Source organism: Eleginops maclovinus, chromosome 20 (assembly GCF_036324505.1).
Source record: "Eleginops maclovinus isolate JMC-PN-2008 ecotype Puerto Natales chromosome 20, JC_Emac_rtc_rv5, whole genome shotgun sequence".
Classification (NCBI taxonomy): domain Eukaryota; kingdom Metazoa; phylum Chordata; class Actinopteri; order Perciformes; family Eleginopidae; genus Eleginops; species Eleginops maclovinus.
In genome coordinates, this window is record NC_086368.1 from 29,598,589 (window position 1) to 29,622,342 (window position 23,754).

The 23,754-nt window shown below is 39.4% G+C and overlaps 3 protein-coding genes across 5 annotated transcripts in view; all 3 read left to right on the top strand.

Moving 5' to 3' along the window:
• Positions 1–8,676, top strand: part of osgn1 (oxidative stress induced growth inhibitor 1) — a 17,325-nt gene extending 8,649 nt beyond the window's left edge. The window contains exons 4-8 of the mRNA XM_063910811.1: positions 1–189; positions 799–890; positions 2,324–2,523; positions 3,266–3,609; positions 3,852–8,676. The exon at positions 1–189 is cut by the window's left edge and continues 3 nt beyond it. Of these exons, the coding sequence (XP_063766881.1) occupies positions 1–189; positions 799–890; positions 2,324–2,523; positions 3,266–3,609; positions 3,852–4,424 (1,398 nt within the window). The 3' untranslated portion in view covers positions 4,425–8,676. The remainder of the gene's footprint in view (positions 190–798; positions 891–2,323; positions 2,524–3,265; positions 3,610–3,851) is intronic.
• A 3,019-nt stretch (positions 8,677–11,695) lies between these two features.
• Positions 11,696–19,529, top strand: LOC134882982 (butyrophilin subfamily 2 member A2-like). Of its 2 annotated transcripts, XM_063911046.1 has the most exons (6): positions 11,696–11,874; positions 16,052–16,393; positions 16,656–16,706; positions 17,328–17,606; positions 17,891–18,010; positions 18,697–19,529. In XM_063911046.1, the coding sequence occupies exons 1-6, from the start codon at positions 11,784–11,786 to the stop codon at positions 18,714–18,716; spliced, it is 903 nt and encodes a 300-aa protein (XP_063767116.1). In that variant the 5' UTR covers positions 11,696–11,783; the 3' UTR covers positions 18,717–19,529. The 2 variants fall into 2 exon arrangements, with proteins under 2 accessions (XP_063767116.1, XP_063767117.1); XM_063911047.1 differs by lacking the exon at positions 16,656–16,706.
• Positions 19,530–21,244: 1,715 nt separating this feature from the next.
• The window catches only part of mtss1 (MTSS I-BAR domain containing 1), a 48,548-nt gene continuing 46,038 nt past the window's right edge, over positions 21,245–23,754 (top strand). For both annotated transcript variants that reach the window (XM_063911026.1, XM_063911027.1), the window contains exon 1: positions 21,245–22,305. In XM_063911026.1, coding sequence (XP_063767096.1) covers positions 22,234–22,305 — 72 coding nt within the window. In that variant the 5' untranslated portion in view covers positions 21,245–22,233. The remainder of the gene's footprint in view (positions 22,306–23,754) is intronic.

The following is a 23,754-nucleotide window of genomic DNA, read 5'->3' on the forward strand; positions in this document are numbered from 1 at the left end:
CTGGAGTACCTGTGTGAGGGTCTGGAGGGCCGCTCCTCTAACCCGGTGGCAGTGCTCTTTGATTCGCTGCTGCTCCCCGACAGCGACTTCGGTCTGGATCACTCGTCGCCGCTGGACTGGAGATACGAGCCGGAGAGAGCCATCCCCCATCTGGTGCTTGGGAGGGGTCCGCCGGGGGGGGCCTGGCATGTACGTAACACTAATTATTCATGAAAAAATTTATCATTTGGACTATTCCAGAATATATTTTAGTGAAGAAGCGTGTCATAATAATCTAATTGAATAAAGAAAAGATGGAAAATGTCCTGCATTCAAATATTTGATGGATTTAATAACCCAAATATAATGAAATCAAAATGTTTTGCTTCGAATAATTAAAGCATTGTTTCCTTGCTTTAAGAAAACAGGGGAAGTTTTGCTTTGAAATAATAATTAAATCATGTGTTGATGATCTCTCTCTACATGAACAGGAAGATGTTTGTGAAATAATGTCTGATAATAGGTTTGTTATTCCCGTGTGGGATGTGCAGTACGTTCAGCTACGTAATGAAATGAAATAAATAATATATCTTTCTTTTTGAACGGCAGAAATATCTTTCATAACATTTCCTGATGAGCTGAAAAGTCGTTACACAACAGAGTCTGTCCATCACACAGGGTGCCTCGGCAGGATATGGAAATGTGTGCAAATACTCTTTGTGTCCTCATGCAGCTGCTTATTCACACACACTGCACCGAGCGCCTGATGCAAGGGACATTTACATCATGTTGACGGTGTGTGTGTGTGTTGCATTCCAGGCTATGGAGGGCTCAATGCTAACGCTCAGTCTGGCTAACTGGATGGAGCTGCCTGGACTCAAACTCAAAGACTGGATGAGGGAGAAACGCAGGTCTGTGCACAGGAAACTGTGTGTGTGTGTGTGTGTGTGTGTGTGTATGGGGGGGGGGATTTAAATAGACATAGGCCTATAACTCCTGTGTGAGTATTGAGTGGTTGTTACAGAACACCCAGGCCATGTCATTGAATAGAATATTGATTTATCCATTAATTTGCCTCAGAAGGTATTAGTAAATGCAGGTTGGCCCCCCCTCCTCGCTGGATTTTAAGGTGCTATAATTGGCTTAAAAATCCTAAACATATTTGGGAGCTTTATGCATCAGTGTTCACCTTGGTACAAGTTTTAAATTCTGTTCCTGGCTAAATTTAAGGAAGTTTTCTGGCTGCTGTTCTCCGCTCTGACCAGCAGGGGGCGGCGTTGCTGAGCTCTATAACAGTCTTCAATGTGCCTTTTGAAAACTGCCTGACACTGAAGCCTGCATAAAGAGGCATGAGAGGCAGAGCATTGAGGTTTCAAGGTTTCAAGGTTTCAAAGTTTTATTGGTCATATGCACAGCAGATACAGCGTATATGTTGGCAATGAAAATCTTATGTCCCATGCTCCTCCAACAACTCAACATACATGGTGCAGATAAGATAATAAAATAGTGCAAAAAGAGAGAAGAATATTTACAATAACAACAATAAAGATTTGAGGATGTGAAATATATACATATGTGGAATACATTGAGAGTATTTAAACACTTTACACTGTGGAATGAGGAGGTATGGACAGATGCATGTATAATGTATAGCAGATGTATATGGCAGATATGTGTATTAATATATAGATATGTGTATTAATATATAGATATGTGTATTAATATATAGATATGTGTATTAATATATAGATATGTGTATTAATATATAGATATGTGTATTAATATATAGATATGTGTATTAATATATAGATATGTGTATTAATATATAGATATGTGTATTAATATATAGATATGTGTATTAATATATAGATATGTGTATTAATATATAGATATGTGTACTATAAACAGATATTGAGTTTTAGTCCATTAATTTATTCTACTTTTTTATTTTCTTTACGTTGTTAGATTTTTTGTCAGTCCTTACCTAATTTAAAGCGGCCTTTCGTCCCTGGAAAGGCCGCTTTAAATTAAATCTATTGTTATTATTATTGTTGTTATTATTATTAATAATAACAATAATAAATGCATCTCCCGTCAACAGAAAACAGGTCTTGAATAAATTGGTGTTTTGTGTTGAATTGAATTGTGAAAAGTGGTCTTTTTACAATTTTACAAATGTGTTTCTTCCAGGATCCTCTATACTTGCTGTTCGACCCTTTTACACTTTAAGTTAGAGTATTCCCTAAAATGAGCTTTTAAATTATTCTTAAATTCAAGTAAATATGAATTAAGCCGGTGTGTATCAATGATGCATTATTAATTATATTTCCTCGTTTATTTACAGAAACGTCCGAAATGACCGCGCCACCCCCGCAGAGATCGCCTCCTACTACCAGCACTACGTTTCCCAGATGTCCCTGGAGCAGAACTTTGCCTCTGGGACGACCGTTACCTCGGTAACCAGGCAGCCTGGCAACCAGGACGGAACGCCGCCCTGCTGGAGGGTAACGGGACTGCAGCGGCGCGAGGGAGAGGAGCTCGGAGGTACCGTTTCTAACTGTAATAAAACACGCTGCGATCTGTCTTCAAAATACTCAAGATATTTATAATATTTGTAGTTTTTAGACATCAAATATTCACTTATTTTTTAGCTATTTTCTGTATCCAGCCCCTTCCTATCAAGTCTTTAAATTAGGCTATATAAATATTTTCCTTTGCTCAGCATCATGGCATGATTTGAATTAAAGAAAGATGAAAACAAAACATTTGGTTTGATTTATATTTTACACTGTTTGATTTCAATGATAATAAAACACCCCTAAAGAAATACTAAATATATTATTTATTTATTTGTTTATTTGAAAAGGGACAGTGCACATTAATTCCATTAAATATTTTAATAACAAATATGCATTTATTTAAAGAATTATAATCTTTTGAGGCCAGTTTGTTATAAAATGCCAATGTTTTTAGTTATTATTATTTAATTTATTGGCGCCAATTTGGGAAAAAATAATAATACAATTAAATTATTACATTTTTTTAAATTAAATTTAAAGTTTATTTATTAAATTATTTTCAGTAATAACATTTATTTCTTATTTTCTTATTATCTTATTTTGTTTGTATTATTTTATTTCTTATTATTATTTTATATATTTATTTAAATCTTCGGGAGGAACACACCAGAAGTAAAAGCCTAAATTGTTCGTGCTGCTGCATATGGGTTATAAAGTTTCTAGTATTAACCTTCCACTTCCTGTGTCCTCCCTCCACTTCCTGTCAGATGGTTCCTCTGTATCCGACGAGGTCCCGTTCTCGCTGCTGGCTCATAACGTGGTTCTGGCGACGGGAACCCACGACATCCCGGCCCGGCTGGGGGTGGAGGGAGAGTCGCTGCCCCACGTCTGCCACTCCTTCTGGGAGCTGGAGGCCGCCATCTCCCGCGGGGAGCTCGACCAATCGGCGGACCCCGTGCTGGTGGTGGGGGCGGGGCTTACGGCGGCGGACGCGGTCCTGGCCGCCCATCACCTGAACACGCCGGTGTACCACGCCTTCAGACGCTCCGTCAACGACCCGGGGCTCATCTTCAACCAGCTGCCCAAACTGCTCTACCCGGAGTACCACAAGGTACCTCACTCAGACCTCCACATGCCCTGACCAGACAGCTGGTGCAGATGTTGAGAGGGCAGGGAGAGATCTCTCGCTTTTTATGAATGTTTGATTTAATATGAGAATCTAACAGCAGAGAATGAGATGAGTTGTTCTACCCCGAGTACCAAAGAGGAAGGTCCAAACATCATCAACAGAATTGGCAGAGGTTACCTGTGCGGTGAATACGTCTGACACTGACTTCCTGTCTCCTCCTGCAGGTTCACCAGATGATGACTCAGCAGCAGTACCAGCCCGCCCCTCCCCCGCAGAGCCACGGCCACACCCTGCAGACCCCTCCCTCCTCCTCGTCCTCGTCCTCCTCCTTCCCCCCCGCCTCCCCTTCCTCCTCCTACTCGGGGTACCTCAGCTTCCCGCGCTACCGGGTGGTGGCGTTCCGACCCGACAGGAAGTGCGTCCTGGAGTCGGACTCGGGCGAGCGCACGGTGCTGCAGATCTCCAAAGCGCTGGTTCTGATCGGAGCCCACCCCAACCTCTCCTTCCTGGGGGACAACGGCCGGGCGCTGGGGGTCAACCCGGAGGAGCCCATCACTTGCCGCAGGAACCCCGTGGACGTGGACCCGTTCACCAACAAGGTGCTGGCGGCGGAGGGGCCCGGGTTGTACGCCATGGGCCCGCTAGTCGGGGAGAACTTTGTCCGCTTCCTGAAGGGGGGAGCGCTGGCCATCGCGAGCGACTTGGCAAAGAGACAGCAGGGGGAGGGGGACAAATACCTGATGAAGGACAGATTCATAGACAGACAGCAGGCAGAAACAGAGGTCCGGGAGTCGTAGCACGGGACGGAAACAGAGGTCCGGGAGTCGTAGCACGGGACGGAAACAGAGGTCCGGGAGTCGTAGCGCGGGACGGAAACAGATTTCAAATCTAAAACTAAAACAGAAATCGCTGCTAAGACGATTTTACGACGGACTTGCACTGGTTTGGGGAAAATGAGAAAGTCTGCTCTGAGAAACGGTCGGTCAGATGTGGGTTGGACTCTGGAGGGAAGGACAGGAGCGCTTTATCACTTCATGTGTTGGAAGGCTCTACTTTACCCACTGGACAAAACCCAAAAACTGATGAAATTTGGTATTTATAATTTATATTTGTGTAGTCTGAGAAACACTAAAAAAAACCCACCTAAAGCCAAACGTCTACCTGCTATGAGAAAAAGCCCATCGCCTGTTTTTAGCGTGTTTACCACTGTTTGAAAAACCTGCATTTACGCACAATTTGACGTGTTGGCATTAGTTCCTGGAGGTCGTGAACCCCAGCATCACTTTATATGTTTTAATGTTTCCCTTTAGTCCACGGGACAAAAAAAACCACTTAAGATAATAATAAATACATAGATTTTATAATTTATTAACATAGAAGGCCTTTATTTTTTAACGTAATTTACCAACAGCATATTAACACACTTTTTAAAACCTCTGTGGCCCTAATCCTCCTCTGTGCAAAGTGAAGTGTCCATCGCCTACTTTGATTAGGTGTTAAAAAGCTTCATACACACACATCTCTATGGAAAAGGTTAAAGGATCTGACTGTTCTGGATTTTGGACGATGACACTGTATGTATAACAAAGCTCTGGTGTCCATATATTGCGCAACACTGTTGTTACTTAAAGGCACGATGAGTGGAGCTCGTCTGTTGGCCCCGTTATAACATCAATTAATTAATAGCGTGTTAAAATCCTAGTTTCTTAAAGTCCAATCTGACGTCCTAGACCAAAAGGTATTCAATTGAATCTAAAATGTAGAAGAAAAGGACATCTCCAAATGTGAGAGGCTGAGAAAATCCATTTCTATCTTTTGTTTTTGTCACAAAATAATTACGTAAGATTTTCAAAACAGTTAACAATTATTTTTGGTTGATTGGCTTATAATTGCAGATTTAATTTGGGTCCATAAATGTTTTTTTTTTAATGGAAATCCCACTCATCCTGCCTTTTTAAAACAACTAACAAACATTCTCTTTATGCTGGTTTATACTGAGACCCGTCAGCGCCCTCTGGCGGTCAGATGGTGTAACGCAGACACCTCAAACACACCTGGGTCCATTTACCTGGGATCATTTACAATCATCTGTAATTACAACATACTGTATGACGGTAAATATTGTAAATCTATTTCAGGCTTATTCAACCAAACTCGACTTTAAATATGACCATTTTTCAAACTTATTTAGCTCAAGAGGAACGGCACACACACAGAGGAAGAGGAGATATTTTAAAACGTGTGGAAGGAAGGCAAGATTAGAGGCAGTAATTGAAGATTTAAAGACAGAGTAATGGATGTAAAGTGAGTTTCTTCTCACTCCTGTAGAGCAAGAACCACTACAGTCCCTTCCTGTTAGCCTCTCTGCTAACACACGAGCTAAACAGCCTTTGTATTTGTTTTAAATGATGTGTAACGGGGAAAATCCACACGTTTCTGTTGGTAAGGTGTTTGATTTTACACTGTCGCATGTTTGCTCCTCTGTACATCAGCCTCCGTGTTTGTATATTATGGGCTTTATGAATCTAAGGTGCTTTATTTTTCTATTTTCCACTCATGTCAACTGTACCTGCTTTAATAACCTTTTTTACTCTGGAAAGGTTTTATACTTCACAAAACGAAAGAGAAAGTGTATATTTTTTCCATTGAAAATGTTGTAAAGGTAATAATATAAATGACTGACGATAACGTGGTTGAGATCATGTTGATTTCAGCTATAAAGAACATTTTCTCTGATTTAATTTAGATTTTTTTACTACTTTTATGCACCTTTTTTATTTACGTTTGATCCCCAAAAAAAAGGTTTTGGTTTCTTTAAAAACATTTGCCGGTAATTCACAACTTATTTCTGCTCAATATAATACAAAATAAGGTTTTCTTTTATTCACTTAAAAGAAAAACGCTTTGAAAAATGTTCCTTTTTATATTTTATTAAGCGCTAAAAAAACACGTAATAGTAAAAACTAAAATCAGTCATTAAGTAAAGAAGGCAAACTGCAGGAGGAACACCACTCGAGTTGTTTTTCAAAATAAGAGTCCTGAGTTTGAGTATAGATAAAGCTCATTCAATCAGCTGCTCACTGTAGCTTCAAACCAAAGTCAAAATCAAAAGTGAGAAAAGAGTTCATTTTTTAAACTTGAACAGTATTTTGATTTGTTTTCAGGCTTCACACACACAGCACTTTTGTAGTAAGGCTGCAACCATTCTATTTTTTGATTTGCTCTACAAATAATAAAGATGATAAACTGTCCATAGAGAGCTTTATTTGTGAGGGATGCATAAACACGTTTAAAAAAGTGCAAACACTAATCAGACATTCACAAATAAAATCGATATTACAATAAAGAAGAAACCCTAAAAACAAGACCAAATATTTTACAATTAGTGAAGAATAAGGATAAGGTTTAGTCGTTTCCGTACACTGAAATGTATCCGGACGTCCCTTTAAACAGTCAGCAAAATTCTATCATTTGTTTTTCTTTAAATGTCAGTTTTCCCCAAAGATACTCAGTTTGCTGTCTTAGAGTAAAGACACCAGAACATATTCACATTTAAGAATCTGGAATCAGAACATACCGTCTGTTACCTTTTTCTAAACCTACACACTAAATAAAAACACTGAATTGAGTTTATTTTGTCCAATACATTAAATAAATTGTGCATATATTCAGTTTATCATCGTGACTCAAACATTCGAGAAGTTCTACATTTGGGAGGCAAATTTAACCTAAAACTACAAACGATTGAGTAAAAATAGCTGCTTATGTCAGTTTAACTATTTATCTACAGATTTCAACTCAACCACAAACCTATGGATGCAGAGAAACTCTCCTTGTTAAAATGACCTTCCACGTATATAGTATTTCATACTGAATGAAGAGTGAATACTTAGCAGGCGTTTCTTTGTAGTTGTATCACTCTGTCTGAGTGTGGTGCCTTAAAGGTTAAAGGTCCCCTCTAGTGCTTCTCCGGTTATAACCCGTCCTCTCTGTTATGTAGCTTTCTCTGTCTGTAACCGGTCTGCAGAGTCACAAACCCTCAAAGCACACCCTGTAGAGAGTAACACTCTGAAGCAGAACAGACGTGTCCACGCTGCCCTCAAACGCCTCGTTGGAGATTTTTCCTTTTCCTTTTTTCTTCCGGGGGCTTTTGACGTCACTAAATCTGGAGACCAATCGGCAAGATGGCACGCCCATAGCTGTAGACCAACAGGCACACCCTCTGCCAGCCGAGCATCTTCTGTTGGAAGGCTGAAATGTGAGGAAGTACTGTGGCCTGAAATGTGAGGGGACATGTCATCTGTTTGCCTTAGCGAAAGCAGAACCACGCAGAACTCAGTGGTTGAAATGTATTTGAACTCTGTTCCTTCAACGGTTCGAGGTACTTCAGAAACCTTGCACAGGTTGATGCCGATATGCAAAGCGTGCAGTACTGAAGGACGAGGCCGTTCCTACTCTGTTGCAGCTCTAACATCTGAAATGTAAGAGCGACACAAAATAAAAACGTTCCACTGTGAAACCGCCTGCTCCAGTCCCTACTGGTACGGTGGATCAGGTCCATCACGTTGGTCTGTGTGCTTTTCAGGATCGGACAACGGTTCAAACATATATGGCTGTACCGCCGTCACTGTAACAGACTGATGCTCAGTTGTAATGGGAAGGCTGGGAACGCACTCTGTTTGACAGGGACCAATCAGAACACACTGGGCTCATGGGGGGGGGGGGCAGGAGCTCCAACAAGGCGTTAGGACAGAGAGTGAATAGAGATACTACACAGAGATGCTGTATGAGAAAACCAATGTGATTTTGGAACATTGAACAATGTAATGCTAGTACACCTCAACAATGGAACTATGATCAGTAAAACCTGCCTCAATATGGGACCTTTAAGACCCTTCACTCACACACGTTGTGCAGCATAACTCATGGAAAGTCTTCAACATGTTTCCTGTTCGTATGGTTTGATTTATATATGATTTATTATAAGTTCTGTATTTCAAATCTGTGTCTTTGTCTGTGGGTTTCTATTAAAATGATATTTTTCAGCTATTCTGTGTTGTTTTCTCCCTTTTTGCTTTATGAATCCTTATTATTAAAGATAGCATAATGTACTTTTGGGGGGTTTTCCCTTTCCTACAGTGTGCTATATCGTTTGTTCTTTTGCATATAAACATACCCACTTTGTTTGTGCAGTTAAACTTATTTTGGGGCAATTTTAGTATTATAGAAAGGAGACTCAAAACCTAAGTTTGAAACATTTTACCCAGAATTAAAACAATATAGTAGCACAATTAAAAACATGAATAAGAAGACAAACCAAAACTAGTTTTGTATTCACAAATATAATTATGTATAAATGTACATGTTTAGCATCTTAAACATGTATTTGTTTTATTTTAAGTCATTTTGCATTACTTGTCTCGTAGTCATAATTCTTCCTCAAAAGTAATTTAGCCCGCCTCTGTCTGAGCCCACACTCATCTCCCAGTGAAGCCCCTCCCCTCTGCAACACTTCTTCCTCATACTTTGAACCGACGGACGTAAGGTGCGTCCTTTAACACTGAAGGATTTTAGCCGGTGAGTCCCCGTGACTCTCCGTGGTTCCCCGTAGGCTTTGTGGCACGAGATGACAATGATGCCGCATCAGATCCCGGAGTTCATGTCTGTATTCATCCCTCTCATCCTGACTTTGTCCTTGATTGCACATGGACAAGACGGTAAGGATTATATTGTTATTATTAGGATTATTCATCCTCATCATCTTTATGTGCAGGCCTATCATAACCCTTATCTTCATTATTGCATATTTGTAGGATCTTTAGTTTCTTACAATAGTCTTTAAAATGTGTTTAATAGTACTTCTTTTTGCACATAAACGTATTGTTATGTCTTTGTATGCCCATTTATACCAAAGCTAATTCCTCCTGTGTAAACTGCAAACTTTAAGCTTTGACTCGAAATACAACTTTAAGAAATGTCAAGGTTTCAAAGTGTTATTGGTCAAATGCACAGCAGACACATCGTATATGTTTCACATATCTATATATTATACATATCTGCCATATACATCTGCTATACATAATATATGCATCTGCCCATACCTCTTCATTCAACAGTGTTAAGTGTTTAAATACTCTCAATGTATTCCACATATGTATATATTTCACATCCTCAAATCTTTATTGTTGATATTGTAAATATTCTTCTCTCTTTTTGCACTATTTTATTTATCTTATTTGCACCATGTATGTGGAGTTGTTGGAGGAGCACGCGACATAAGATTTTCATTGCCAACATATACGTTGTATCTGCTGTGCATATGACCAATAAAACCTTGAAACCTTGAAACCTATATTACGTATAACAGATGTATATGGCAGATGTGTATAATATATAGATGTGTGTACTGTAAACAGATGTGTAAGAAATGAAACGATATGCACATTTTCGTGCAGTTCGGAAGATGGTTTCTATAAATCCGAGGTTACTGTGGGTCAAGGTTTCCCCACACTCCCGGTCAGTTCCTGCGCCTCCCCCTTTACGTTACTTGCTGGGATTCCGTCACTGATTTGACACCCAGATGCCTCTGTATAAAACTCCCCCGTGCCGTCCACACCTTCACTCCGCTGTCACACTGCTCTCATGCATCCAGCGTCACTGTTGAGCTGTAGCTTCATGAAATGTATTTGGGACTACAACAGATTATAGAGAAGTGAACTACCAGAGTACAAGACCTGAGTACTTCTACTTTTACTCAAGTACAAGACCTGAGTACTTCTACTTTTACTCAAGTACAAGACCTGAGTACTTCTACTTTTACTCAAGTACAAGACCTGAGTACTTCTACTTTACTCAAGTACAAGACCTGAGTACTTCTACTTTACTCAAGTACAAGATCTGAGTACTTCTACTTTTACTCAAGTACAAGACCTGAGTACTTCTACTTTTACTCAAGTACAAGATCTGAGTACTTCTACTTTTACTCAAGTACAAGACCTGAGTACTACTTTACTCAAGTACAAGATCTGAGTACTTCTACTTTTACTCAAGTACAAGACCTGAGTACTTCTACTTTTACTCAAGTACAAGACCTGAGTACTTCTACTTTACTCAAGCACAAGATCTGAGTACTTCTACTTTTACTCAAGTACAAGACTTGAGTACTTCTACTTTACTCAAGTACAAGACCTGAGTACTTCTACTTTCCTCAAGTACAAGATCTGAGTACTTCTACTTTTACTCAAGTACAAGACCTGAGTACTTCTACTTTACTCAAGTACAAGATCTGAGTACTTCTACTTCACTCAAGTACAAGACCTGAGTACTTCTACTTTACTCAAGTACCAGCTCTGAGTACTTCTACTTTACTCAAGTACAAGACCTGAGTACTTCTACTTCACTCAAGTACAAGAACCGAGTACTTCTACTTCACTCAAGTACAAGACCTGAGTACTTCTACTTTACTCAAGTACCAGCTCTGAGTACTTCTACTTTACTCAAGTACAAGACCTGAGTACTTCTACTTCACTCAAGTACAAGACCCGAGTACTTCTACTTCACTCAAGTACAAGACCTGAGTACTTCTACTTTACTCAAGTACCAGCTCTGAGTACTTCTACTTTACTCAAGTACAAGACCTGAGTACTTCTACTTCACTCAAGTACAAGACCCGAGTACTTCTACTTCACTCAAGTACAAGACCTGAGTACTTCTACTTTACTCAAGTACCAGCTCTGAGTACTTCTACTTTACTCAAGTACAAGACCCGAGTACTTCTACTTCACTCAAGTACAAGACCTGAGTACTTCTACTTTACTCAAGTACAAGACCTGAGTACTTCTACTTCACTCAAGTACAAGACCCGAGTACTTCTACTTTACTCAAGTACAAGACCCGAGTACATCTTAAACATGTATTTGTTTTATTTTAAGTCATTTTGCATTACTTGTCTCGTAGTCATAATTCTTCCTCAAAAGTAATTTAGCCCGCCTCTGTCTGAGCTCACACTCATCTCCCAGTGAAGCCCCTCCCCTCTGCAACACTTCTTCCTCGTACTTTGAACGGACGGACGTAAGGTGCGTCCTTTAACACTGAAGGATTTTAGCCGGTGAGTCTCCGTGAGGCTCCGTGGTTCCCCGTAGGCTTTGTGGCACGAGATGACAATGATGCCGCATCAGATCCCGGAGTTCATGTCTGTATTCATCCCTCTCATCCTGACTTTGTCCTTGATTGCACATGGACAAGACGGTAAGGATTATATTGTTATTATTAGGATTATTCATCCTCATCATCTTTATGTGCAGGCCTATCATAACCCTTATCTTCATTATTGCATATTTGTAGGATCTTTAGTTTCTTACAATAGTCTTTAAAATGTGTTTAATAGTACTTCTTTTTGCACATAAACGTATTGTTATGTCTTTGTATGCCCATTTATACCAAAGCTAATTCCTCCTGTGTAAACTGCAAACTTTAAGCTTTGACTCGAAATACAACTTTAAGAAATGTCAAGGTTTCAAAGTGTTATTGGTCAAATGCACAGCAGACAATGTTTAAAAGGGGTTTACATTTCTTATATTATACATATCTGCCATAAATCTGCTATACTAATATTCATTCCATACCTCTTTACAACAGGTTAAATTTTTAATACCAATTATTTCCACATAGTAATATTTACATCCCAAACTTTTATTTTAAATTTTTTCCCCCCTTTTTTACTATTTATTTTTTCTTTTTCCCATAAAATTTTTACACCAATAAATTTCATTCAACTTTCCCCACCCCAATCCAAAAAAACCTTAAACCCCTTAACCAATTTTTATAAACAATTATATCAATTTTAAATATTAATTTTCTTAAAAATTTAAAAAAAACTATATTTTCTCATTCAAAAACCCTTTTAAACATTTTTTCATTCCCCCCCCCCTAATTCCGCCCCCCCCTTTATTAATTTCTTTCCCCCACTATTTTTAACAACCTTCCCCCGGCCCCCAACTCTTCTTTACCAGGCACTGGGTTTTGGGTGTAGCTCATTAAATGTTTGGGACTAAACGATTTAGAGAAGTGAAAACAAAATAAGAGTACAAGACCTGAGTTTTCTTTTATTTTACCAAGTACAAGACCTGAGTTTCTCTTTTTCTCAAGTACAAGACCCCGGTTCTTCTACTTTTACTAAGTACAAAAACCGAGTATTTTCTTTATCAAGTAAAGACCTGATCTTCTACTTTACTCAGTACAGATTGAAAGTCTTCTACTTTTACTCAAGTACAAGATCTGAGTACTTCTACTTTTACTCAAAATCTGAGTACTTCTACTTTTACTCAAGTACAAGATCTGAGTACTTCTACTTTTACTCAAAATCTGAGTACTTCTACTTTTACTCAAGTACAAGATCTGAGTACTTCTACTTTTACTCAAAATCTGAGTACTTCTACTTTTACTCAAGTACAAGATCTGAGTACTTCTACTTTTACTCAAAATCTGAGTACTTCTACTTTTACTCAAGTACAAGATCTGAGTACTTCTACTTTTACTCAAGTACAAGATCTGAGTACTTCTACTTTTACTCAAAATCTGAGTACTTCTACTTTTACTCAAGTACAAGATCTGAGTACTTCTACTTTTACTCAAGTACAAGATCTGAGTACTTCTACTTTTACTCAAGTACAAGATCTGAGTACTTCTACTTTTACTCAAAATCTGAGTACTTCTACTTTTACTCAAAATCTGAGTACTTCTACTTTTACTCAAGTACAAGATCTGAGTACTTCTACTTTTACTCAAAATCTGAGTACTTCTACTTTTACTCAAGTACAAGATCTGAGTACTTCTACTTTTACTCAAAATCTGAGTACTTCTACTTTTACTCAAGTACAAGATCTGAGTACTTCTACTTTTACTCAAAATCTGAGTACTTCTACTTTTACTCAAGTACAAGATCTGAGTACTTCTACTTTTACTCAAAATCTGAGTACTTCTACTTTTACTCAAGTACAAGATCTGAGTACTTCTACTTTTACTCAAGTACAAGATCTGAGTACTTCTACTTTTACTCAAAATCTGAGTACTTCTACTTTTACTCAAGTACAAGATCTGAGTACTTCTACTTTTACTCAAGTACAAGATCTGAGTACTTCTACTTTTACTCAAGTAAAAGATCTGAGTACTTCTACTTTTACTCAAGTACAAGATCTGAGTACTTCTACTTTTACTCAAAATCTGAGTACTTCTACTTTTACTCAAGTACAAGATCTGAGTACTTCTACTTTTACTCAAAATCTGAGTACTTCTACTTTTACTCAAAAATCTGAGTACTTCTACTTTTACTCAAGTACAAGATCTGAGTACTTCTACTTTTACTCAAGATCTGAGTACTTCTACTTTTACTCAAGTACAAGATCTGAGTACTTCTACTTTTACTCAAGTACAAGATCTGAATACTTCTACTTTTACTCAAGATCTGAGTACTTCTACTTTACTCAAGAACAAGATCTGAGTACTTCTACTTTTACTCAAGAACTTAGTACTTGTGCACCAGAATGCGTAGCTTACAAGTTACACGTGGTGTAGGCTACGAGAGTACCGGGCAGTGTGACGCTGTAATGAAGTACGGGACTCCTGCTATTGGATCTAACAGCAGATCACCAACTCGGTATTTAATATATATACAGTGGGGCAAAAAAGTATTTAGTCAGCCACCAATTGTGCAACTTCTCCCATTTCAAAAGATGAGAGAGGCCTGTAATTTTGATCATAGGTAAACCTCAACTATGAGAGACAAAATGAGAAAAAAAATCCAGGAAATCACATTGTCTGATTTTTAAAGAATTAATTTTCAAATGATTGTGGAAAATAAGTATTTGGTCAATAACAAAAGTTCATCTCAATACTTTGTTATATACCCTTTGTTGGCAATGACAGAGGTCAAACGTTTTCTGTAAGTCTTCACAAGGTTTCCACACTATTGCTGGTATTTTGGCCCATTCCTCCATGCAGATCTCCTCTAAAGCAGTGATGTTTTGGGGCTGTCGCTGGGCAACACGGACTTTCAACTCCCTCCAAAGATTTTCTATGGGGTTGAGATCTGGAGACTGGCTAGGCCGCTCCAGGACCTTGAAATGCTTCTTACGAAACCACTCCTTCGTTGCCCTGGCGGTGTGTTTGGGATCATTGTCATGCTGAAAGACCCAGCCACGCTTCATCTTCAGTGCCCTTGCTGATGGAAGGAGGTTTTCACTCAAAATCTCACGATACATGGCCCCATTCATTCTTTCCTTTACACGGATCAGTCGTCCTGGTCCCTTTGCAGAAAAACAGCCCCAAAGCATGATGTTTCCACCCCCATGCTTCACAGTAGGTATGGTGTTCTTTGGATGCAACTCTGCATTCTTTCTCCTCCAAACACGACGAGTTGAGTTTTTACCAAAAAGTTCTATTTTGGTTTCATCTGACCATATGACATTCTCCCAATCCTCTTCTGGATCATCCAAATGCCCTCTAGCAAACTTCAGACGGGCCTGGACATGTACTGGCTTAAGCAGGGGGACACGTCTGGAACTGCAGGATTGAAGTCCCTGGCGGCGTAGTGTGTTACTGATGGTAGCCTCTGTTACTTTGGTCCCAGCTCTCTGCAGGTCATTCACTAGGTCCCCCCGTGTGGTTCTGGGATTTTTGCTCACCGTTCTTGTGATCATTTTGACCCCACGGGGTGAGATCTTGCGTGGAGCCCCAGATCGAGGGAGATTAGCAGTGGTCTTGTATGTCTTCCATTTTCTAATAATTGCTCCCACAGTTGATTTCTTCACAGCAAGCTGCTTACCTATTGCAGATTCAGTTTTCCCAGCCTGGTGCAGGTCTACAATTTTGTCTCTGGTCTCCTTTGACAGCTCTTTGGTCTTGGCCATAATGGAGTTTGGAGTATGACTGTTTGAGGTTGTGGACAGGTGTCTTTTATACTGATAACGAGTTCAAAAAGGTGCCATTAATACAGGTAACGAGTGGAGGACAGAGGAGCCTCTTAAAGAAGAAGTTACAGGTCTGTGAGAGCCAGAAATCTTGCTTGTTTGTAGGTGACCAAATACTTATTTTACCGAGGAATTTACCAATTAATTCATTAAAAATCCTACAATGTGATTTCCTGGATTTTTTTTCTCATTTTGTCTCTCATAGTTGAGGTATACCTATGATAAAAATTACAGGCCTCTCTCATCTTTTTAAATGGGAGAACTTGCACAATTGGTGGCTGCCTAAATACTTTTTTGCCCCACTGTATAATATATTGTGTTTATAGATATCAGAAGTCCTGCGGCTCTGCAGTTTATCAAGACAATAACAATACATTGCAGAGAGCGAGTTCAGGTTTAAGTATATTGATATTATACTTCTTCAATTCAAACATCAATAAAATCTTCTCTTCTTACAGCTGTCGCCAGAGTGGTGGTTAAAGAGGGGAGAGATGCTGTGTTACCCTGCTCCCCCAGCACCAGAGTGAACCTCCAAGATAAACTGTTTGACTGGAAGAAGGTCGGTCAGGGAGGAGAGACTCTGCACGAGGTGTTCATGTATGATTCTGCTGTTTATTATGCAAGTTATGCAGGTCAGAGTGATCAGTTTAAAGGACGAGTCTCACACTTTCAAACTGAACTGAAACATGGGAACGCCTCCATCATCATCAGGAAGACGAAGGTGATCGACAGTGGAAACTACACCTGTGTGTTTCCACGTCTGCAGCCTCGTCAAGAATTCTGCATTCAGCTCCTTGTTGGTGAGTACTTTAATAACACAGGTAAACTATACCATCACTCTTTTTCCTAGCCTGTCCTTAAGCAGCCGTAACTATGAGCTTTACCACAGAGGAAGGGCCACAGCTTACTCTAAAAGTGAAGCGGACTCCCCTTTTATTAATACAATTTGATCTGAATCTGAATCCCATACTTACTCTCAGCCTCTGTTACCTGTATAAGGTGTTCGGCATGCTGATTACTTCAAGCAGACACAAAGTAAAACCTATGTTTATTTCCCATTAGGCTGTGATTCACCGTGCTTGAAATTGGAGAACAAACACGGGGAAACTGCCGGTGAGTCCTGATCATCTGTCCCTGATATCTGTGTGCTAAACCTCACATCTTATTTAGATTCAGAATTAATCCCAGTGTCACTGACTGGTCACACAATGCTGATATAACCTCCAGGGGTCATTGATCCCCCAAACAAAGGAAAAGGATGGGTAGTGTGATGAAGATTTCTTTGGATAATGGCCACACAGAGAGCGTCAAATCATTAGCACACACATTACAGATTCAGGGATCAGTGACCAGGGCTTTGAAGTCCACCGGGAGCACAAATATGGACAATTTATAGTTAAATCTGCCAATTCTGATCCTGAAAAAGTCAGAAATGGATTCAGCACCCTCAAAAAAAAAAAAAGACTCTGGAAATGTCTAAATCGGCCAAGCCACACTATTGTCTGCATAGGCTATAATGCTAATTAATGCTACTCATGCTAAATTGCCCAACACATGCATGTTAGGATCCGGCAGTTTCTATGTGCTGGGACCCTTACTATACATTTCTATCATAACACTTTGGGATACTCAACATCCCCGGGGTCACGAGGCTGGCAGCTGGACTCACATGAACCCCTAAAGACTTAGCAAGTCGAGTACCGAGTCATGATGGTTTTAATCGTGTGTCCACAGGGGCCGCTCCAGAGCCCTGCGCCTCGATAGTTGACGTCACAAAGGACGGCGTGCTGCTGAAATGTGACGTTCGAGGTGCTTTCCCGGAGCCTAGAGTAGAGTGGCATGACGGTGATGGGAACATCCTTCCTACTGAGGATTCACAGGTATCAAAGAGAGGAGGCCGCTATACCGTTACCATCCGAACCACTGTGAGCAAGACTCCAACCAACCGCTTCCACTGCGTCGCCACTCAGCAGCTGATCGGCCACCGGATCCAAGCTGACATCACCGTGTCAGGTGAGACAAGCTTTTAGTCTCAAAATAACCTGAGATGTTCATGTGATGGAATTTAAATGTTCATAGATTTAAGGAGGGTCATCTTGATCTTTTTGAAGGGACACAACTTCTGAATTTAAAAGTCGCTTGGGGCCTAAATTAGGCGTTTTACTGTGCCGAGTTCTAACTGATTGAACAACAACACACGTGGTCGTGAAGTCTAAACAAGTAATGACTTCACATTGGCTCTGCACTTTATGTTCATGATACAGAATTATTTTCTCACATTTGTTTTTGTGTTTCAGAGAAACTGTTTGAGAAAACATTCAGCAAAGCGGAAGTCACGGGATGGTTCTTTGGTGGATTCATTTTGGCTGCTGCAGTTGTTGCTCTGCTTGTACTTATAAAGTTCATCAGAAAGCGCAGTAAGTTTACCCAACTATACAAAATAAAAACATAGATCACGTTAGGTTTCACAAGAAAATACGTTTTGGTCATCTTCAAATGTGTACTATAACTAAAATGTAAAATGTTATAAATTAATAATTAAACCTAAATGATGAAATAATTATTGAACCATAGAAAGTTTAGTCCTTAAGCTTTTGGAGCTGTATCTATAGTTACAATGATGGTAAAAAAAACGAGTTGAAAAACCTTTTGAATAACCTTCAAAATGAACCAAAGATAAAGAGTAAAAGGAGCCTTTCTGAATCTGAGACTCCATAACAGGAGGACACAGGTTTTCCTCAAGGATCTGGGGGTCAGAATCCTTTTCCCTTCGATCCTGACCCCCAGTCCCTGGTGAAGAGACACATCCCACAACATCCTTTACCCCATCATGCTTCGGAGCAGGCTCCAGATTACAGTTGAAACATCTGTAATATCCTTCTTATTCTAAATTGATGCTTGACATGATCTCAGACGAATCACCAGCTCTGAGACGAAGCCTTTTTCTGTGTGTGTTGATCTAGGAAACACCAAATTAATTGAGAGCTGACTGAAATGGTTAAGACAAAGCCTTCAATCTCCTCCGCTAACTACAATAGAATTGAGAGGAGATAAAAGTGGAATCTTTGTGACGTATAATAATATATAACTGTCTTTGCTGCAGGTTCTGCAGCTGACCTATGAAGGTGTGTGGGTGTGTGTGTGCGCGCACGGACTTCTTCTCACTGTGTTCCCTCCAGGGAACTCCACTCTATTGGCTGGCGCTCAAACACTGTGATCTGTTAGTAGTTGACCAATCACAACAGAGCCGGTCACCAATCAGAGCAGACTGGTCTGGATATCCCCGCTGATGCCTGCCTTGAGTTGCCTTTATGTGTTGGGTGTACAAATATGTATTTTTATTTGAAACTGTATTTCCTGCAGCTTTATCCAGGAATCCCTGCATGGAGTGATCCAAAAGAAGGAAAAGTACAAACCAAAGGATCAGTGTGTGCCTCTGGTCAGCAGGTGTCAGTGTTGTTACAGTAAAAAGCACTCCAGAGTGAGCCAGGCTACAGAGCATCCTGTTTGGGCTTTAACTTTATCTTTAGCTATCTCCCTGGAGCTGTTTAGTTCAACAATGAATCACCCTACTGACGATTGCAATTAGATCTACATGTGAAGGAACAGTATTGCTACAACTTTGCACACTTGTGTAATGTATGTTATGTTATGTTATGTTATGTTATGTTATGTTATGTTATGTTATGTTATGTTATGTTATGTTATGTTATGTTATGTTATATGTACAATGCTATTTAAAATCTGAATGTATTAAGTAAGAGGTAATAATATATATAATTCACCAATGACAATATTACAAAGTATGTTGTTTTATTTTTGCAAATGAAAGGATCAACATGCATCAACATGTGGAAATGTTTTCCATCAGGTGGATCTATGGGTTTGTAGGAACCCTGAAAGAAAATGAATTGTAAATAAAACACATTTCTTAAATTCTGACTCAGTTTGGCTTTGTGTGTACATAATATTCTGAAGCCTTGTATGCATGTTGATTGACACATGGTACAATCTTGTCACAGTTGTGGCTGCTTGTAATCAAATCAGGGGCTGAACCAGACCTCAGTTTAAAAATAGAACCATTAAGATTTATTCTTTTGTTTTGATTGCATTTTAATTGTGTTTGTGATGATTGGACACTGACGCTGCCCGTGGAAACCAGCCTGGTGTTTGGTGGTCCCGTGATTCAGCAAAACACACACACACACACACACACACACACACACACACACACACACACACACACACACGCACACACACACACACACACACACACACACACACACACACACACACACACACACACAGTGTTGCCATGGTGATCAGAGTGGTAGGAGTGTGACTCAGCTTGTTGCCGGGTGAATCAGTGAAATACACGGTGACTGTGTTTACCATCTGCTGGTTGCTACATGAACACAGATATGGAGTGAACAGAGCAGCCTATAGGTGTTTCATAAAGTTTGCATTTATGTAAGATTTTACTCAAAGACATAACGATGATTGTCCTTGTCTTGCAGTCCATTTGTTTAAATACATATTAGTATTTTTTTTAAAGTTTGGAATGGATAATTGATGATGGACATCTGAAAAATACAACAAAAATGAACATCTCGAATAGTCAAAATATTTAATAAAGTAAAAATAAATCGTCATAAATAAAAACATATCAATAAATAATAATCATAGTAAAACTCATCATTTTCAGAACGTGTGTCATGTACTGTATGTATTTTAATACACATTCAATTCACCTGTTCAATGTCCTTTGTACGAAAGTCATACTAGTAAATAAACGTGTCAATAAAACGTTTTCGATGCCTTTATTCTGAAGCCCTTTGAGTTTCCGGTCGAATGATTTCGCTTCGCTTGACGCAGCTCAGGGTTCGCGGACGGAGGAGGTTCGCTCGTTGTTGCAAACGCGGCAGTCCGGCGGGGCGGAGTTAAATCAAAGTTTTTCCAAACAGGAGATTATACTGTATGAGGAAATACTGACTGTGTGTGTGGATGTTTTTGCATGTTTTTCACTGTTATGAAGGAACACGTGTTCTTACTAGTCAACCAGTGCATGCTCATTTATTTTAGCGTAAATATTTTACTTCGATTTGAAAATACAGAACTTTTCCAAACAAATATTTCAAAAAAACATGTATATTTCCTAACATTTTGAAAAGTTGTAAGACTTCGATTTGATTTGAATTGAAATGTTTATGGAGAATACATCAATAGAACATCTTAATGTACACTTGTTTGATTAACCAAATTCATTATTAAAAAAAGAAAGAAGCGTAAACATATATATCTGCTACTTGGTGTATTATTAATTATAATATCGGACAGGACACAGTTATGATGGCTTGTAATTTAATCCCTGATTGAACCAGACCCCAGAGGATGCAATAACTCCGAAAGACCAAGTGCTACTGAGGTGTCCCTGAGCAAGGCACCGTTGCCTACACTGCTCCCCTGGTGCATGATGGCAGCCCACTGCTCCTAACACTAGGATGGGTCAAATGTAAAGTATAAATGTCCCCTCTGTGGGACGATTAAGGGTATTTAAATAAATAATTAAAATAAAACATGTCAAATGTTTTTCCTCGCTTTTATTGTGAAACTCACCGACCGGATGTGTGTTAGCATCAGTGTGGCTAACTTACGTCGCTGTTCGGAGCTCATTCACTTTAGGTTAGGATCCCGTTGGAGCAAACGGCGGAAAAACGGCTCTATTTAACGGGGAAAACAACGCGAAATCACCCGGATTCCCCCCGGAAACAACACCCGGGACCTGTAAACCTGCTCTGGACATCAGATAAGAGGCATATGGATTTTTTTAAGGCGAACTGATTGATCTTGGACTGCGTGTTTTGGAAACACACACACACACACACACACACACACACACACACACACACACACACACACACACACACACACACACACACACACACACACACACACACACACACAGCTCATTTTTTACCCGGGACTTTTTCTTTTTAACCAACTTTATATAAAAACTACATTGTCAGACATTGTCCATACAGTGTCAAATGTTGGCTTGCTACCTGTGGAGTGATGACGTTTCTGTAGACGGTGTTTTTTACTTCAGAATAAACCACTTTATTGACTTACCCAGTTTTGCATGCCTCTAGGTACGGGCTGCATCACCACACTGCGTATCACTCCGCTCCGACACATCAGTCACCGCTTAAACAGTGAATGTGCGCGGCACTACTGCGTATCCTCCCGCGCCGACACATCAGAAGCCTCTTAACCGTGTATGTGCGGCACTATTTTCTGCACAGTGTGTGTGTTATCCAGGCATGATGTGGTGTTTCCTCGGACGTGTATCAAGTTGGCCGGCGGGTAGCATCGGCTGACTGAAGCTTGGATCTATATTTTTCGTCCTGGATGTTTGTTTTCTAGTTTTTCCACTGCTGCTGATTTTGGCTTTTTCTTTTTTTTAAAGGAGGACTTTGCCCTTTTGGGTGCTTGTAACTCAACCCCCCCATTTGTTAAATAAATACAAAAAGCTTCCCTTGCTTTTTCCTTCTGTTGGGAGTATTTCAAAAACTTTGCCTTGGAAGTTTTTTCTTTCTGGAAGTTGAGAAAAGTTTGAGGATTTTTCCGAGCCTGTGGAAAAATGGATGCGGGAATAGAGAAGGAATGCAGCGCCTTGGGAGGGCTCTTCCAGCTCATCATGAACGACATGAAGGTAAACACATATATGATTTAATCACCATTTTTCAACTGACAAATCACCTGAAAAACCGAACCAGCATCTGCTTGTTGTTTCTTCTTATTTGAAGTTAAACGTGTGTTTGCCTGCTTTCCATATTTGATTTATTTGCAGAATATTTTTACACGTTTTTCGTATCGAAATCTTTTCCTTCTCATTCCTTTCTCCTTTTAATCTCTCATTTTTAAGACATGCATCTTGTAAACAGGAGCTAAAGCTGTTAAATGAATGTAGTGGAGTAGAATTACATTATGTCCCTTTTAGATATGGAGGAGTAGAAGTACAGTGCTTGAGTTATATCACATCACTGGTGTCTCTAAGGCCAAATGTTCTCAAAAATCCTTCCCAACATTTGCTTTTTGTTGAATTTAAAATGAAATATAAAAGGTTGTTTGTCAGCTATGCTTTTTTGATTAATCTGCAGAACATCTTCTACATGTTTCTCTTAATTCTTCTCAATTTTGTACATATTTTTAGTTTGCGTTTACTTTTGGCAACTCTTTTACTTCTCATTTCTTTCTCCTGTAATGCTCATTGAGGCTGAAATTCACGATTTAAAGGAAAAGTTTTGCAGTGGTGTAAAGTAACTAAGTAGATTCACTCAAGAACTGTTCTCCCGTACAGTTTTGAGCGGTGGTAGAGGAAGCTCTTTAATGGCTTTACTTCATTAAAAGTAAAAGTCCTGCATTCAGAATCTCATTGAAGTAAAAGTATCATCAGAAAAATGTACTTAAAGTCAATTATTGTGCAGAAAATGTGCCTTTCATGTGACACTGACATGTCTAAGTAACACTTTTGCATCACGTAGCCTTTTAACCCTGTAAAATATTGAAATACTTTTGAGACTTGACGCGTTTGTTTCCTAGTTCAATATTTAGAGATGCATTTTGTTGAAAGTAGAAACAGCTGTTGAATAAATGTAGAGGAGTAAAATACATGATTTCCCTTTTTTAAATGTAGTTGAGTAGAAGTATGAAGTAGCATAAAATGGAAATATTCATGTACAAGTACCACACATTTACTGAAGTACAATACTTGAGTGAAGGTAGTTCTATTCAACCACTGATAGAATATCATATTAAATGTCATCTCAACATAGTTCACAAAAAAAGCAGAAATCTCCTCTTTTGGTCGGTTGAAAACAGCGCATTAAATCCAATTAACCAATTACCAAAATGATTGCAGATTACTGACTCAGTGAATCAGCACTCCAGGTGAACTGAATCTCAGTCTTACATTACGCCTGTTGCTGTTGTCATGCTCTTTGTTTGAGTTAACCTCAGCAACATGTTTGAATGTCCATCAGATTATGGCGTTACGATGAGAAAGACAGACCTCTGTACACGACACACATCTTGACCACGTCTGAATCGTGTTCATAACGAAGAGATACACGATAAATGCCCCACAATTTCTGTTGGGTAA

Coding starts and splice junctions, on each gene's coding strand:
- LOC134882982 (XM_063911046.1), top strand. CDS start 11,784: ATGACAATGATGCCGCATCAGATCCCGGAGTTCATGTCTGTATTCATC. Junction 16,394..16,655: donor CTGCATTCAGCTCCTTGTTG/GTGAGTACTTTA, acceptor ATTTCCCATTAG/GCTGTGATTCACCGTGCTTG. Junction 17,607..17,890: donor AGCTGACATCACCGTGTCAG/GTGAGACAAGCT, acceptor TTTGTGTTTCAG/AGAAACTGTTTGAGAAAACA.